A 14465-nucleotide genomic window follows, 5' to 3' on the forward strand; every position below is an offset into this window, starting at 1 on the left:
TACCTCACCCAGTGACGATATAGTTGCACGGGCTTTCGGTACCCATCGTCTTCTGGCGGCGGTGGTGGCGGTGCCAATTCTTCTTCGGCGGCAGCTGCTTCAGTTTCGCCGCCTGTTGGGGCGCTCTCACCACCACCCGCGGCAGGGGCAGCACCTGCATCTGCGGCAGGGGCAGCGGCAGCGGCAGGAGCAGGGGCAGCGGCTGGCTCACTATCACCCTCATCGAAACCCCATGGATCCTCCTCATCAGCCATTATACGAGTTTACTTGAAAGATAGTTAAGAAAAGAGGAAGCAACTACTCGAATTATTTTAAGATTCAGTAGTGAAAAGTTTGGCTAAAAATGCAATTGGTTGGTTTTTCGAACTTTATTTTTATTATTTTCTAAGTAAACGGCGCTGACTTAAGTCTAACAACAGAAATAAAATATCTAGTAAATGAAACTGCTTTGACTGCGCTAACTAATAGTCGTTTTTATCCTTTTCTTTTATGAACGCTAACTATAATGCCAAATATTGAATGAATAAATTTTAAACCTTAGTGGGATTACCTTCTTTACCCCTATATATATATATATACATATGAATATATACTATTTAATTATTATATTATATAAAAAAGAAGCGCAACACATATGAACGTTACACTGTGTGGAAAGTGATAAATTGTCCGATGAAGAGGTACACCAAAGTCAGAATACTACAACCAAAATGTTAGAAGTGACGATATCATAAAGATAAAAAGTATTATTTCAAATTTAAAATATAATATGAATACATGTATTTTTGTCTGAATTAAGTAGGTAATTATGTGCAATGAAGATGCTCTATTAACACAATATCGATTTAATTTTATTCAGATTTGTATTTTACTTAAGCGATATGAGAATGTATTAAACAATGTTTAGGGGTAAATGGTTTCTTAATTTTTTTAATGTGTACGATTTATAAAAAGAGCGACAGGCACCCCTCATAGTTTCCACTCATTATAGTTAGCAATAAGCAATTTTTACTTTCAATTTTCTTCAGTATATCTTGGTTTATATCTGAAATATTTATTTTCTTTAACTATCAGATTTTGTTCAAAATGTAATAACTAAAAAAAAAACTTGTTATATAAAATTTAACTCCACTAACTATTTAATTCAGATACTCTACTATTAATAAGGTGTTCAATTTTATTTGTAAATAATTGTCATTGAATTAAAGGACAAAAATATATATATTACAAGTATTGAAATTGAAACAATTTATTTTTAAAAACTTCTCACTAATTTATTTATTATTACTTTTGAAGTTATTTATTATTATCAATTAAAGTTATGTAATCTCCACAGAAGCTAAGTAAATACAAAAAGCGCCTTATTTGCCTATTGATAGCTTCAATGTCAATAGGTTTAACGAAATTAACAAAGTTCACGTCAGAATTTTTTGAATTACATTTATATTCATTACAATTGGCTTTTTGCGTTTTGTTGGCGCCTCGCACAACACTGCAACACTGTCTGCTGCAATTATGCAACTTGTTTGCATCTAATATGGCAAGAACTTATCACATTTCATTCGTTCGGACCACTTGCAGCTCACAAACAGATTTCAACTGATAATACAACTGAAATAATAACCTTAAAATATGCTTGATGTTGCACAATAAACCCAAAATAATTAAAAAATAACTAATTTTTTTTTAATATATTAGTTAAAAATAATTTCGAAAGAGCAGTTTTTAATAATAAGCAATACTATTTTGATAAACTTTGCATAGAAATATTATTTTATATATAATGTATTATATTATATATATATATTGTTATTATCATGCGTGCGAATCCTCTACAAATGCACAATTGAGTTTTCTAATCGCTTTAAAGTGATCAACTACTAATTGATACCTTCAAGAGGTTGATGTTGATTGAAGAGGTATACAAAAAACACTGCAATCGAGAAAGTTAATTTAGAAATTGGAAGCCTAACCAATTACTGAGGCGAAGGTTTTATCGCATTTTATTTGCAATGATTAGCCAATCAGCGTTAAGTAGACAACAACTACGCCAATTAATACCTATGCGAAAGACACTTTTAGATTTAAAGGCAAATACACGTATTTAAATTAGTGCATTGCAATGTACATTGATTAATTACGCTTGGCAAGTACCCGATAATATTAAACTTTTAAACGTAATATTGTTACACAGAGCGCATTGCATTAGTTGCTGGCGGCGAACATAAAATATGTACATATGTATATCCAAAGAATATGTAGGTTTTAGTTGAAAATGGCAAAACCCCATTGAAGTACTAGTTGCAATTAAGCATATGTGCATACTTTTACTGAACAGTGTATGATTTTTTATGTGTTTATTTATGTATACACATGTAAGTTGTATGCTATGCAGTGGGTTATACTTTTTCATCATTTTGTTATAAAGAGATTCATGGTAGTACGATGGAGGTTTGACAGATCAGAGTGTTTTAAAATGAAGCAGATCTTCCACTACCAATGAAAAATTTTGCAAAAAAAGAAACGTTTACTATGCAGTTTAACTTGATTTATGTCAGATGATAAGCATTTACCAACATTTTATGGAAAGCAGATAATATCCAACCTTTCTTGTGTATTTTTAAATCTTCATGGCTCAGTTTCTCAACATTAATTATATTTACAATTTTAAGGAAGCTAATTATTTATTAATTATTACAATTTTACATCATTAAAACATACATCAATAAAGACTCCATAGAAGCGTTTACAAATAAATAAAATATAAAGTAAACAATTTTTTTTTATAATCCTGTAAAATATGCATTTTAGGATCCATAAATTTACGACAAGCTCAAAGTTAGCGAAAATATTCAAAATATGATTAAAAGTAACTAAAACTCATCGTTCCGATATGTGAAAAAATAATGGTCGATCAAAGGTAAAAAACGAAAAAAAAGAAGTCCATATGATTAGAAAATTGCAATTTCACAATATATTGGTAGTCGAAAAAGTCTTTTCGCATTTCTAATCAAAATGTAACATATTTTTTTTGTATTTATAATAATAAACAAATACATATGTACCATTTTGGTCAACCACTTTTTGCCATTTTTCCGCTAGAGACATAAGTACTTTCATCAGTATACATAAATCGAAATTTGCAGAACGGAAGCGAGCGACCCAGTATTGTGCTACACGAACTGATACAGCATCGTCTCCGTAAACTTCTCAAATTTCATTGGTGGCTTGCATGGCATTCTTTTCTTTTTATACAAAGGTTTCAAAATATAGCGAAATTCTTCATTATTTTTACTCATTTTTGAACAGCTGTAACTTTTCTATTTCCCCGAATTTAATTATTTTTTTGGTTAAATGAAGCTTAAAATCTCATCTTTCCAACACCATATGGTATGACAATGTGATTGGTAGCAATGGAGATTTGTGGCAACTCCGCCTGCAGCAAATTCCAGCACAGCACAATTACAGCTGTTGAGCTGAAATGTTGTTACGAGACTTATGCCACTGAACAATTACAATTACAGCTTTTTAGCTGAACAGTTATTATTATAGCAACTTCTGACGCTACCAGAACTTTACCGTGCGATTCTGTAACTTGAGACAGTCTCAAGTCTCTAAATTTGAGATTTTAAGTTAGAGACAATTTTTGAGACTTGAGATGATATTGCTATTCTGTAAGTGACAGTCACAAAATCCATTACTTTTCATTGTTCAGAGATGTTTTTACACTTGAATGAAAATAAATATGTCGATAACAAATATTAAATTTTCTATAACATAGTCAAAAAACATAATTATCAAAGAAAAATATAAATATATGTTTACTTTGTTTCATAATATTTACGAATTTTATGTAAAATTGATTTTTTTGTAACCTTTTCGTGTTTGATTTGCTTACAAAATATAAAGAAACGACAATCGATTAATATCTATGATGATCTCTATTCAGTATATTCAAAATGGCAGACAAGAGTTCTTTTTAGTTTTGTGACCTGCTAACTACCAGGTCTCAATATTTTGAGACTAACGCTAGAGACTGTTTAGTGAATAGTAACTAGTCTCAAATTGAGACTTTGCCTCAAAATGTCTCAAATAGAGACTAGAGACTGGTTACAGAATCCCGCTATTATTCTAGCAACTTCTGACGCTACCACACGCATTTTATATACATATATAAATAAAGAACGTTAATTTTTCAAAGTAAAAGTTTGGAAGTGTTATTGTATTTCATATAAGAGTCATTGGATACCATTGAAGTAATAAGGCTTTTAACGCTAAAATTGGTGACCCCGACGTGATTTCTGATTGCGTCAAACTAATCCCAATAGTATTCACATGTTATTATAAGTACAACGAAAATGACTCTCGATCGTTCACCTGTTCGCCATAAGCAAGATCAACAAGACCAAAGGATAGCAGAGACGCAGCAACAGCAGCGAGATGACCTGCTTCTACAGAATTCTTTATTATTCGGAGACGCTCAGAACATGCTTTTCAGCGACACAGCAACTGGCATTCCTGTTACAGACAACAGACCATCTCGTGCAAACATTAATTTCAATGCGGTACAAGGCAAATTTAACAATCACTATTCGTATCGCAACGTCCAGTCTAATAACGATGCACAAATTATGACAGTCACACAACTCAGACTCCACACACACACAAGCACAGCTGGGGTCGCGAAACATCAGGAACGACAATAGTATGTACCACCAGTTGTCCGGCGCTTTGAAGCCAGAAGTACTCAAGGAGGTGTCAGACATCATCGGCGCAACGCCAGCTCAAGATAAGTACATCTATTTAAAAACCAATCTCATAAAACGTTTCACCGATGTTGACAGAGCTTGAACTCGGGAATCGGAAGGCTAGCCAGCTTCTCAGGGAGATGATGATTCTGGTTAGCAACAGAGCATCAGAAGAGCTTCTTCGCAGTAAGTGGTTGGCGCTGCTGTCTGAATTCGTATGCAAAATCCTCAAAGCCATCCAGAATAACAGCACGCTTGACCAGCCCGCCGAAGCTGCAGACGGTGCCATGGAAAACCACACCAGTTCTCAGGTTATGTTAACTAGCATCCAGGCTTTACCAACTCATGTCCAGGCCGTCACAAACAGTGGTTTTCATTCTCAGCCACATCACAGTTACGACACCAGGTTCTCTGTCGAGCACAGACTCAGCAACCCAGAGCAAGCCATAGAGACTCTGACAGCCGCATTCTCCGAGTTGTCCAACAAACTCGTCAAAAGCAGCGAGAGACGTCCACGATGACGATCTCGAGCTCCAGGAACATCAGATCTTTGTTTCTATCTCAGCAAATTCGGGGAGAGACCCCACCGATGTCTTCAACCCTGCACAAGCCTGCTACCAACGAGGGAAATTAGCGAGGCTATCGTCATCAGTCAAGACGGTTGGCGACAGCAGTCATCATGTTCCATCCAACAAGGAGTATCGCCTGCATGTACCTGACAGATCGTCACACCAGAGATTCCTCGTTAACCCTGGCTCAGTGTTCTCTGAAGTACCACGAGCTTTTGTCAAGCAAAAACTACTGCCTTCGGAATTTAAACTTTACGCAGAAAACTCAACTAGCATCAATACATACGGTCACCAACTAGTCACCCTCAACCTTTTCTGATAGACCTAAAAAAACATCGACTCATCGACCCGTTAACATCACTCACTACGACGGGAGAACTTGCTGAAACCACGGAATATGGTATTTCGACAGTGGACCAGAAAGCCCTTTTCAACACCCATACCGATAACAGGTATATCGACTTACTAAATCGTTTCAGCATGTCTAACGTAGCTCACCACATTAAAAGCAGCAAAATATGACATCAACCTGTTACTACAGCTTGGGGTGATTCGACCTTCTAGCAGCAACTGGGCCAATCCCATCCGCAAGGTACCCAAGAAGCTGGGGGTTGGCGATGCTTCACAACTATGTACACTGTACAGACACCATTGAATTCCTTTCTAAAAAAATGCCAAGAAAAACGACAAACGCAAAGTGCCTTGATCACCAGAGGATAAAAAAAGCCGTAGTAGACTGTAAAAAGAGTGTTGCAGCAGCAACTAGAACAACATTCTTTTTATCTACCGCCTCTCTCTCTCTCACAACTCAGCCATAGGTAAATCGTTAGAGCAGTTCGAGGATAGCATCTGGAAGCCAATTGAATTTTTCTCCAGGAAGCTCAGCCCCACAGATATGACAGCATGTACGTAAGAGAGCTGTTAGCAGTATTTGCAGCCATTAGATTTTTCCGACACGCCACGCCACTTTATCATTAAAATGGATCACAAGCCTCTAATCTACGCTTTCGCCCAGAGATCCAGTAGAGCTTCTCCACGACAGCTAAACCAGCTCGATTACATCTCCCAGTTCACCACGGAGATCGTTTACATCAAAGGTGAAGAGAACGTGGTGGCTGACGCCCTATCCAGGATTAGTGCCATTAGCATGCCGACCGTTTTGAGCGCCGAAAGAATTCAGCATGAGCAACAAGAGGATGAAGAACTCCAGCAGCTTATTCGCAACAACAACAACACGACTTTGAAATTCCCACGTCTATCAATTGATGAAAACACTTCAAATTTAGATAAATTTTCCAGATGGCCCGTTGCTGTTCCTCTGAAGGACATGACGGCTGACGTTGTTTGCACTGCTTTCTATTCGAACTGGATTACTCAGTTTGGCACACCGCTAACCATCACCACAGATCAAGGAACCCAGTTTGAGTCTGCGCTCTTCACGGCTTTGATACGGCTGATTGGTGCCCATCTCATAAGAACAACGCCATATCATCCGCAATCAAATGAACTGGTAGAAAGGTGGCACAGAACGCTCAAGGCAGCCCTAATGTACAACACTGTTTCTCCTTGGCCGGAGGAAGTTCTTCCAACAGTGCCCCTAGGTCTTCGCACGTGCTATAAAGAAGACCTTGACGCCTCACCTGCTGACCTGTATTTGGCACAGGTTTACGTGTTCCGGGAGAATTTTTGGTTTCATAGGGCATGTCACCGGACCCACAGATTTTCGTCGAGAAATTTCGTGAGCATATTAGAAAATTAAAGCCTAGCGACCTTAAGAACCACCCTATTTTTAAAATTAAAGTCGATGGAAGAGAGAAGATTGTCGCCGTCGACAAGCACAAGCCAACATACATCGCCAAAGAAGGCACTGAAAACACTCAGTAGCCCGGAGTTGAGGAACTACCAGTCAATTTCAGCCAGCAGCTGGAATCATGGACAAGCCTGTTCGTACTTATTCCAGGAGAGATAAGACTGTTTCGTTCCCCTCGCATTCTACGAAAATCACTGAGGGAAGAGTATATGTGGCAAATCCGCCTGCAGCAAATTCCACCACAGCACAATTACAGCTGTTGAGTTGAATTGCAGTTACGAGTCTTATGTACCTGAAAAATTATTATTCTAGCAATTCTTGCGCTTCTTCTTCTTAATTGGCGTAGAAACCGCTTAAGCGATTATAGCCGAGTTTCTTGCGCTACCAGAACATTATTCTAGCAAATTCTGACGCTAACACATTTTATATATCGTCATCTAAAATGCAAAATAACGTAACAACATTTTCGAAAATTTACAGTGGCATGAATGAAACACGAAATAAAATGGAACATGAGTGAAAAAAAATTTTAATATTGGTTAAAACTGGTTTATATCCGAGGGCAGAACCTGAAAATGTTGGACAAATGTAATATTATGAATGCAATTTGATGTAGTGAATCATATTCAATAAGGCACTCAATTTCGAATTTTTTGATGATACGTTATTTTGCATTTCAGGTGACGATATAAATAAAAAATGTTAATTTTCCAAAGTAAAAGTTTCGAAGTGTTATTGTATTTCATATAAGAGTCTTTGGATACCATTGGAGTAATAAGGCTGTTACGTTAAAGATATACGACTGCAACGACATCTATTGACAAAATATTTAAAGGATAACTGTTTTCGAAAAACAACTTTTGTGAATTTCTCCATAGAAGCGTTTACAAATAAATAAAATATAAAGAAACATGTTTTTTTATAATCCTGTAAAAATATTCATTTGAGGACACATAAATTTACGACAAGCTGAAAGTTAGCGAAAATGTTCAAAATAACTAAAACTCATCGTTCCGATATGTGAAAAAATAACGGTCGAGGTCAAAGTTAAAAAAAAAAAAACGAAACAGAAGTTATAAAATAAAATTATCTACAAAAATATTGCTAATAAATACTTTTATCCTAAGAGCTACCTTTTCTGAGATACAATGTTTCAAAATTTAAACAAGTAAGGAAGAGCTAAGTTGTGGTGCAACCAAATATTTTATACTCTTGCAACTTGCAAACATAAAAACCAGGGAAATACTTTAAGGTGTAAAACCAATCATATAGAGAAAGTTAGCCGGATGTTCTAAAATCCTTATATTAGTTATTTAGGGGCTTGGCCAAGTTTTCGCTCAAATCTATCTACATATTTTATGCACAAGGATACACTCTTATGAATAAGACACACCCTCTTATTTTAATTGGGATAACCCGCATATTAGGCTATATATGCAGTACAAAGTTACCCGGAATTCTTTATATTAAGTATATGGGGGCTAAGGGAAGTATTGGTCCGATTCAACCCATTTTTGGCATACAGACATACCATTATAATAGTAGGATTATCCCTCAATTCCAGTTGGTCGACATTTTCAGTCAAAACTCAACTATAGGTACTGGGGTCCACATATTCGGTACCTGGGGCCTAGGTTGGATTTGAACAATTTTTTTATTAGGTGCTTAGTTATGGCACTTTATAGGTTTTCGGTTAATGGCGATTTGTGAGCGTGGCAGTGGTCCGATTTCATCAAGATACCTCAATTTTTACTCAAGTTACAGCTTAAACGGACGGAAAGACAGACAGTCAACCGGATTTCAACTTTCCTCGTCATCCTGATCATATATAACACTATATCTATCTCGATTAGTTTTAGGTGATACGTACAACCGTTAGGTGAATAAAACTATAATACTCTGTAGCAACTGGTTGCAAGAGTATAAAAAAGCGCGCTAAGCACACTACCTTACGAGAAACTACTCGCATAGCAGTGGAAATGTGCGCATATTATGACGACGGTTTTATTTCATTATATCACAGAAACGGTGGCTCTTAGGAAAAAGTCACTAACATACAGCTCGTGTATTTATTTATTCTTCAATGCCTCACTTCACCGTACTAAAAGATAAAGATATTTAATATACTCCAACTCCAAAACATTGTAAACAACAGGTACTGAGCAATTGACTGATATTGAAATTTCTGTATACTAAAACAAATAATAAATAATATTACACAAATGGGGGATAGCTATTGGATTGGCTGTATGGACAAATATTTTGTCACACTTGTAATCCAAATAACTTTGCAACGGCGCGCCTCGCTTGGAGATAAAAAGCAAATTTGTTCATAAAATGTTTGTTTCGTGTTAATAATTTCCCTTAACTTAATTTTTAGTTCTTTCTAGCTATTCATAATGTATAACACGAAAAATTACAGTATTCAGGTGTCTTCATTCAGGTACTGCGCAAGTACAACATTGTGACAATATATGTATGTATATTTGTGTACATACATATATTTAGTTATATGTTTATATGTGTAAATATACTACATACATATATAGGATCATGTATGAAGCGCCTTGAGCTCTGAAAGTCAATTATCGAATATATTAAGTTCACCCAATAAATAACATGCAAGATGTTTCAGCTTTAGTCAGCAAAAAAAAAAAAATAAACAAATAGTCGAAGCGAAAGTTACAAAATGTTTTCACCTCGCCTTCCTCCACATAATTATGACATTTGGCATCCGACAAAATTTTCAACCTTAACACATAAACCGCAAGGTTCTGTTAAAAAACCTACAAGGATGACATAATAGCCGTTATCACGATTAGAGGGTGGCTAATTGCAAGAAGGTCTCTCTTGTATTGCAGGACTGAGTCATTCTCTCTTGACAAACAAAATTAATAATTTATATAACACCGATTATACATAATTTAGCTTTTCTTATCATAAGTTTCAAATAAAACTATCAGGGGTGTTGTAGAATCCAAGACAGAATTGCTTAGCTGTCAGAATTGCAAACCAATTCTGATTTTCAATGGTGTCACAGAAACTGATTGGATTTTCGTCTTTTCGAACATACGCAAAACCAATATTTGAATCAGCTGTTTTTTAATGTGACAAAACTTGCAAATGATTACATTTGGAAGCAATCTTATTGAAGTTTTTATTGAGTTCCGAATTAAAGAAAGATTTTAAGAGACAACATTTATCGAATGAATATAGACGCATTTGGGTGTTAAGTTACGTTTAATACGTTTTGTAAATCTACTTTAAGGGAGGAATTTTTTTTTTGCTTAAATCTCTTTAAAAATTATCTAAGAATATACCCACAATGTTATATGTATATGGGAATTTGAAATATTGTCGAAGCTAGAAGGGAAATAGTGAACGAGCACTGGTAGATATGTACATATATACATATGTATGTTTATGAGCGCTTGGGCAGAAAGCGAAAACTTGGACGCTCGATTTTTCGGTTTTCATTCTTACGATTTTTCTTAATTGGCGGACAGGATTGAAAAAACTAAACGTATGGAATTGGGGCAAAGTTTATTATCTTTGGCATTAAATTATCTTATATTTAAACAAAAAAAGCTAAGAAAAGTTAAGTTTGAACATTTTTTTGGTCAAAAACCACTTGTTTATTCAAATTTTAAAATTTTTTAGAATTTAACACTTTTTTTTTAAATTTTCGTAGTTTAACTTGAACAAAGTTGTTAAAAAATTTTGAATTTTTTGTTTCCGATAGAAATTGCTACCTGCATCCTGCCCGCTGTCCGACAAATGCATTGGACAATTGCTTCCCTAAGGCAGAATATGAAAGAATTCGTATCCAAAAAATGTTCGGATGATGTTTAAATATATAACTATAAACCCTAGAAATTCGCTTTAAAAAAATGTTAATAAAATAACATGAATTTAAGAAACTTACATTTCAAATCTGTGTGCGAATAGTATCTTCTTGCTTTGTTTCTGACAGCAAAACCGATAAAATTGGTTTCCGTGACACCCAAAACCGATACAAATTCTGTGAGAACGTCGAGGAAACTAATTCGCCTTTCACTCAACACAATTGATCGAAAAGTTCGTTCAAGTATCTAGCACAGATATATCTCGGATAGAGGACTTCTAAGCAGTTTTAAGACGATTACATTTACCAATTTTCAATTCCGTTCCCATGACAGTCGGGTCTACGTAACCGGAACGAGATATTATATAAGGCCAATGACTGCCAACTCGGCTGAATTCTGCCGCCACAACAACAACACCAACCAATTTTCAATTCAAATAATTCCACCACTTTAACCAACCTTCATTCCAAAACCATTTCCAAAAGGTGTTTAATTGTTTTATAACTTTATTATTTTGCATGTATTTGAGATTAATTGTTTATTGCTTGTTATAACTTTTTATATATATAAAAGTTAATGTGTTTGAGGATCACATTGTAATAAGCGAACGATTGACGGATCGCTCTTCGCGCCTTCAATGAACTCTTCGAGGCTTAATTTGCCGTCTTTATTTCGATCCATCTGTCTAAATATTTTATCCGTTCGTTTCTCTGGCGTACTCTCGTCTTCCGGCATTTTCATAACTGAACCAACCATTTTATAAATTGCCTGCAAAATTAAAAAATAATGAATGAAATTTATAAGTAAATATTACTACATCGATAGCAAAAAGGAGTAAAGAGCAATATAATTGTATTAGAAATTCACATCTTTCATCAAATATGCACCAACCGTGACGATTTCCAGCATTTCTTGTCGGGAAATGTAACCATTTCCATCTAGATCATACATCGAGAACGCCCATTTTAACTTTTGTTCTAACTTGCCGCGTGATGTTACGCTCAGCGCGCATAGAAACTCTCTAAAATCAATCGTGCCATCTCCATTGGCATCGAACGTGCGGAATACGTGCTCAGCAAACTGGAAATAAAATTACAACAATTTTATTGAAATATTCTACAATATAGTAAGTTTATAACACGTGCATTTTAGAATGAGATTTATGCTTACTTTACTTGCGTCGCCGTACGGAAAAAAGTTCCCATATATTTTTTTGAATTCCTCAACAGAGAGATGCCCACTAGGACAATCTTTTAAAAATCCTTTATACCATTCTTGAATTTCTGCATCTGTAAAGAAAATAGATACATACTTATGTATTTTAAAAATATAATATATATGCATAAATAAGCAGCGTACGAGCTGAATCGATCTAAACATGTCCGTCTGTCTGTCTGTCTACATATACGCGAACTAGTCCTTCAATTCTTGAGATATCGACATAAAAACTTTTTTATTTCACGAAATTTGATAAATTGTTGAGATCGCAGCATTATAGCATATAACTGACCGATCAAACTCAAGTCCTTGTATGGAAAACTTTTTATTAAGATTTCTTTGAAATCTCGTGAGTAATATAAAAAAAAATTAATTTTTGACAATTTTGCCATATAAAAATCGAAATAAACTAATATGGATAAGGGTACTTTTATGATATTGTTCTTGTCTTAAAATGTGAAAGAAAAACCTACATATGTACATATCAAAGAATATGTTTTTCTCTGCTTCTACTTTTGCGATTTAGTGCAATTCTTATTATTATTATTTATTTTGCTTCATATTTGCATATACATATACATATATGTATATTGTTAGGTTCAAATATATAGAAAAAAAGTAAGTTATCAAAGTGAAATATGAAACAGCAATGAGAACAAAATTTAAAATTTATATTTTTCGAAACCATATATATTTTTTATTCAGACCATATATCAATGTATCAAATTAAAGTATTTTTAAAACAAGAAGCTCATTGCTTTTATAAAAGGAAAACATAATCATAAACAGAAATTTCATGTAGAAAAAAATTGTTATCAAATTGTTTAACATCCACAATGTACAATAATTTCGAATTATTAGTTGTCACAATTGTTGTTGCATTGAGTCATTTTGAGGAAAATTTGTCCAATCCTTTTTGTAATCCTTCAAACCACTCGAGTTTTGGGGTTTCTCTTCAACTAATCGCTACTTTAGGATTGCGTAAGTACTTTTAATTGGTGACAAGTGAGGGCTTTTCATTTTATAGATATTCTGTTATGATTTCTGTTAAAGAAGGTAATCCAGCCTTATTAGTCATTGACTCTCGGGAATGGCGTGCTCATTTAAAATATTTAAATATACTGCATCAGTAATTTATCCTTCCAGGGCTACAATATTACCGGGGCCATTCGCTGAGAAGCATCCCCAAAACTGTTAAGCCATTTTCCACCGACTTAACTGTGGGTAAAATGCATTTGTATCGACTGTTTTTCTTTGGGTGAGGGCCAAACGTAAACCATGTCATGGGAATAACAAAGTCTAATAATCCATTCATCAGTCCAAAGCACTTTGTGCCAAAAGTTTTGAGGTTTTAAATGTGCTCTTCATGTCGTCGTTCTCGTTTTTTTGTTTGCCTCATTTAGATTGGGTAACTTTCTTGCAAAGCGGCCGTAAATATTGGCTTGACGCAATTTTTTGGTATCCTTCTTACCAATTTTATAAGCTGAACGCGAGTTTTTGGAACTGATTTGATTCAGAATTGGAAATATCTAAAAAAAAAATTTATCAACTCTCGTTTAAATTTTTGCCCCCTTGTCTCTTCCTAATGACTTCATTATCTTTCTGTAGAGAGTCATAACCTTCCATATTGCAACATGATTTATAATAAATTTTTTGGCAAATAATATTTCGAAATTAAAAAAATCAAAGCTCTACTTACCTATTCAATTTCAAAATTTAGAAAATAAATAATTATTATTATTATAGTAATAATTTTTTCTAATTTATAGAATGCCATCCAAACTTTGCAAAGCATCACTTGTGTAATTTAATTACGGTACTTTAGGAACATATACAGAAAAGTTGATATTCGATAAAGCGAAAAAGCTGATAACATTTAAAAAAAAACGCTTGTTGCTTTGATAACTTACTTTTTCTATGTACTGTATTTCTCTAGCTCTCCCAAAGATGAAGATTTAACCAAGTTTTTTATTATAAACACTATAAAGCAGGAGGTTGGCGAAGCCAACTGGAAAAAAAAAGAAGTGATGATCCAATGTGAAAAAAAATATTTAAAAGTATAAATGGACAAATCATTTTAATATCCAAAATTCTTGTTCAAAAACAGTTGGAAGAAGCTAATTAACTAGAGTGCGCTGACAAAGTTTGTTTGTATTTTGACATTATTTATTATTATTATTTAATGAACATATACATACAACAGTAACATAAACAATGTTTTTTTTCGTTCTTCACATTCGTCCCACAGTAAATATGGTTTAATCACATCAAGGTT

The 14465-nt window shown here is 34.5% G+C and overlaps 3 protein-coding genes across 11 annotated transcripts in view; 1 reads left to right on the forward strand and 2 right to left on the reverse strand.

Annotated features, from left to right (window-relative positions):
* The window catches only part of LOC120778689 (flightin), a 71787-nt gene that overhangs the window by 637 nt on the left and 56685 nt on the right, over positions 1-14465 (reverse strand). The window contains exons 1-2 of one of the 2 annotated variants that reach the window (XM_040110635.1): positions 1892-1982; positions 4-297 (exon numbers count right to left, since the gene is read on the reverse strand). In XM_040110635.1, coding sequence (XP_039966569.1) covers positions 4-254 — 251 coding nt within the window. In that variant the 5' untranslated portion in view covers positions 255-297; positions 1892-1982. Of the gene's footprint in view, positions 1-3; positions 298-1891; positions 1983-14465 lie in introns of those variants that run through there. The other variant, XM_040110634.1, reaches the window with a different exon arrangement.
* LOC120778686 lies at positions 4086-7622 on the forward strand. The gene is made up of 2 exons (XM_040110622.1): positions 4086-7055; positions 7119-7622. Exons 1-2 carry the CDS (start codon positions 6297-6299, stop codon positions 7284-7286), a joined length of 927 nt encoding a protein of 308 aa, XP_039966556.1. The 5' UTR covers positions 4086-6296; the 3' UTR covers positions 7287-7622.
* The window catches only part of LOC120778687 (neurocalcin homolog), a 59831-nt gene continuing 56831 nt past the window's right edge, over positions 11466-14465 (reverse strand). For 7 of the 8 annotated variants that reach the window (XM_040110629.1, XM_040110624.1, XM_040110625.1 and 4 more), the window contains 3 exons: positions 12143-12261; positions 11840-12052; positions 11466-11740 (listed from right to left, as the gene is read on the reverse strand). In XM_040110629.1, coding sequence (XP_039966563.1) covers positions 11546-11740; positions 11840-12052; positions 12143-12261 — 527 coding nt within the window. In that variant the 3' untranslated portion in view covers positions 11466-11545. The remainder of the gene's footprint in view (positions 11741-11839; positions 12053-12142; positions 12262-14465) is intronic. The other variant, XM_040110631.1, reaches the window with a different exon arrangement.

The sequence above is a fragment of the Bactrocera tryoni genome, chromosome 5 (assembly GCF_016617805.1).
Source record: "Bactrocera tryoni isolate S06 chromosome 5, CSIRO_BtryS06_freeze2, whole genome shotgun sequence".
Lineage (NCBI taxonomy): Eukaryota > Metazoa > Arthropoda > Insecta > Diptera > Tephritidae > Bactrocera > Bactrocera tryoni.

Bases quoted from the DNA above. Each gene is read 5' to 3' on its own strand.
- LOC120778686 (XM_040110622.1), top strand. From the start codon at position 6,297: ATGGATCACAAGCCTCTAATCTACGCTTTCGCCCAGAGATCCAGTAGA. The intron at 7,056-7,118 runs GTGAGCATATTA...TTAAAATTAAAG, and splicing joins GATTTTCGTCGAGAAATTTC to TCGATGGAAGAGAGAAGATT.